The sequence below is a fragment of the Penaeus monodon genome, chromosome 29, assembly GCF_015228065.2.
Source record: "Penaeus monodon isolate SGIC_2016 chromosome 29, NSTDA_Pmon_1, whole genome shotgun sequence".
Taxonomy (NCBI): domain Eukaryota; kingdom Metazoa; phylum Arthropoda; class Malacostraca; order Decapoda; family Penaeidae; genus Penaeus; species Penaeus monodon.
The window spans coordinates 21,711,685-21,714,180 of NC_051414.1; the positions used below are offsets into that span (position 1 = coordinate 21,711,685).

Genomic DNA, 2,496 nt, shown 5'->3' on the forward strand with positions numbered 1-2,496 from the left:
GGTTTAACTATCTTTCAATACTTCTGACAGCAAAATAAGGCTTTGATGGTAAATCAGTGAGTGCTTGGGTTAGATTCCATTTTTCTGTAAAAAAAAAGAAATAAAAATAGATAAAGGTATGTTGTGTGACATAATATGTAAAGCTCCTTGCAACACTTCATAATGGAAAATAGATCATTAAGCAATAAAAATTAAATGAGTAAGTCTCTTTCAGCTACATGATGTGTAAATTTAGGTACTGCATACTACCCCCTGTTAAAAGTGAAACATACAGGAAGCCATTCTCCTTTGCATGATTGACTTATCATGACTTTGGCTGCAGTTTACACACTACAATTATGTCTTAAATTACAAAGCTGAATATCTGGATTTATTTATTACCTCCTGGAAAGGCATGTATGGCTGCTATATCATTTATAGCAGCTTTGTTAATGCAGAGTTATCTCCCATTTTTATTTAATGGCTCATTCTGTGGTTGTGAAACTGGGGTCCATTGTTTGCAGGGAGCAGAAAATGATACTAAAAACCTTATTAACAGGGTTTTAAATGCTGCATAGATTAACTGTAGCTATTTTAGTTTTTTTCTGTCATTGTCAGGGGAAGAAATTGAAAAACTTTGCTTAGATCATTCAGCCATGTATTAATATGAAAGATTGAAGATGTACCAGAAAAATGTGCAAAACCTTCAAGGCAAAGCTGAAGTGTGGGAAACAGACCAATGTAATCTTCATATTTTGCAAGAATTTGTGGTACAATATAAAACACTTTCATTTGCTACCACTTAAACATAATAAGAACCAGCACATGCATGTCTGACAGCAAAAGTTATGATACCATTAACCTGAACACTTTAGCTATCCATGCTTAAGGAAATTCTTTTTGGCAATTGAGACATCCCCCTCCCAATGATATGCAAAATTGTTGTTTCTTATACTCTGTGTTGCAGTTGCACTTAGAAAGGAAATTTGATTGGTTTTGATGATGCTTATTGAATATTTTGCTTTCTAAAAATTTGTATTATTGTTACTAATTGTATTCTATAATTCCAGAAAGGAGAATGGCAAGTGTTAAGATCCCTGAACAGAAAATAATACTGTGTGGAGAATATGGTGTAGGAAAAAGCTCTCTCTTCCGACGGTATGCAACGAACACATTTGTCACAGCAACTGACAGAAAGTCTACTTTAGGTCTAGATCACTATGAAAAAGTTTACCGCACTGGAGATAGGGAAGTTAAGGTTGGTTACATCTTTGTTTACAAGTCTTTAAATATTTTGCACTTGTGTATTGTATCCTCCATGATGAAACTGTAGATCTGCACTTAGTTGTTTGTATTGATATTTGTTTATTTTCTTGCTGCTTTCTAATTTGTATTTAATAAGACAGAGACAAGGGTGCTAGATCAAAAAGTAGATGCAGACACAAGTAAGCAATAAGTTGATGGTGTAACAGAAACAGATATAGATAGAAACTTGAAGGATACTCTTAAAAGTAATACATGTGAACTTTCTTCTAGATAGTGTAGTGCTGTTTTAAGTTATGAATCTCTAAAATATCTTGACTTTGTGATCTTTAATTAATTATCTTTGATATTTTTCATCCAAATCACATGGAAAGTCACCTGTAATAAAAAGAAATATGCATTTGCACAGTTTTATAGGCATAAATGTGATTGTTATAATTTGGGTGCTACAAAAGTAATTCCAATCACATTTATATATTTTTTCTTTTACTTTATTACAAACTGGCTTTAATTATTTTAATATTATTTTACTTTGATATCAATAGATATAATTGCTTCATTGTTTATATTAAATAGTATCTAATATTGAATAGGTTAGGGTCACTTATAGTTATCAACATTGTCAGAAACATACAAAATCTATTTGTAATTTAGAAATTCCCTGTAGCTGTGGAGATCAGCTTATCTGAAAGCACTTTTTCAAAGGGCATTGAAGTCTGCTAGGTTATGTCTTGTGATGTCAGCAGCTCAAGGGAAATATCAGAGTCATGGGAAACATGAAATTATCCTTCTCTCAATGCTCTTATCTGTGGCATAAACAATTTTTTAGTTAAGGAACCTAAATAGGGGCTTTAAGCCTACTTTTTTAGGGCTATTTCATCTCAGTGAATGCAGTGAGGGCCATGCAAGCAGACAGCTGTTTAGCTAGTACAACTTAAAGCAGGCTTGATCATGTATGTTGAGAAGATGTCATCCCAGGTTGAGGGTTCTGAAACATGTTATGTTAGGATATCTTCCTGGGTCAAGAGGTTCAGGGGAGATTCACACCTAGATGTTAGAAATTTATTGAAATATACATTTTTTTCAATTTAAGACAACAAACTTTGGGAATTATGTATCTTTTGAATACTTTTCTTATTATTAACCCAATGCCACCAGGTGGTTTCCTGATATGAAAGCCCTCTCTTCCGCGCTGTATTAATAGTGGCCAGGGCCCCCACTGCCAGGGGATCGTGTCAGCACCATAGTGTGTGC

At 33.7% G+C, this 2,496-nt stretch overlaps 1 protein-coding gene across 1 annotated transcript in view; it reads left to right on the plus strand.

Annotated features, from left to right (window-relative positions):
* LOC119592015 (ras-related protein Rab-4B-like) overlaps positions 1–2,496 on the plus strand; it is a gene marked incomplete at its 3' end in the record, with an annotated part of 19,421 nt that overhangs the window by 7,051 nt on the left and 9,874 nt on the right. The window contains 1 exon segment of the mRNA XM_037940795.1: positions 1,050–1,237. Within this exon segment, the coding sequence (XP_037796723.1) occupies positions 1,050–1,237 (188 nt within the window).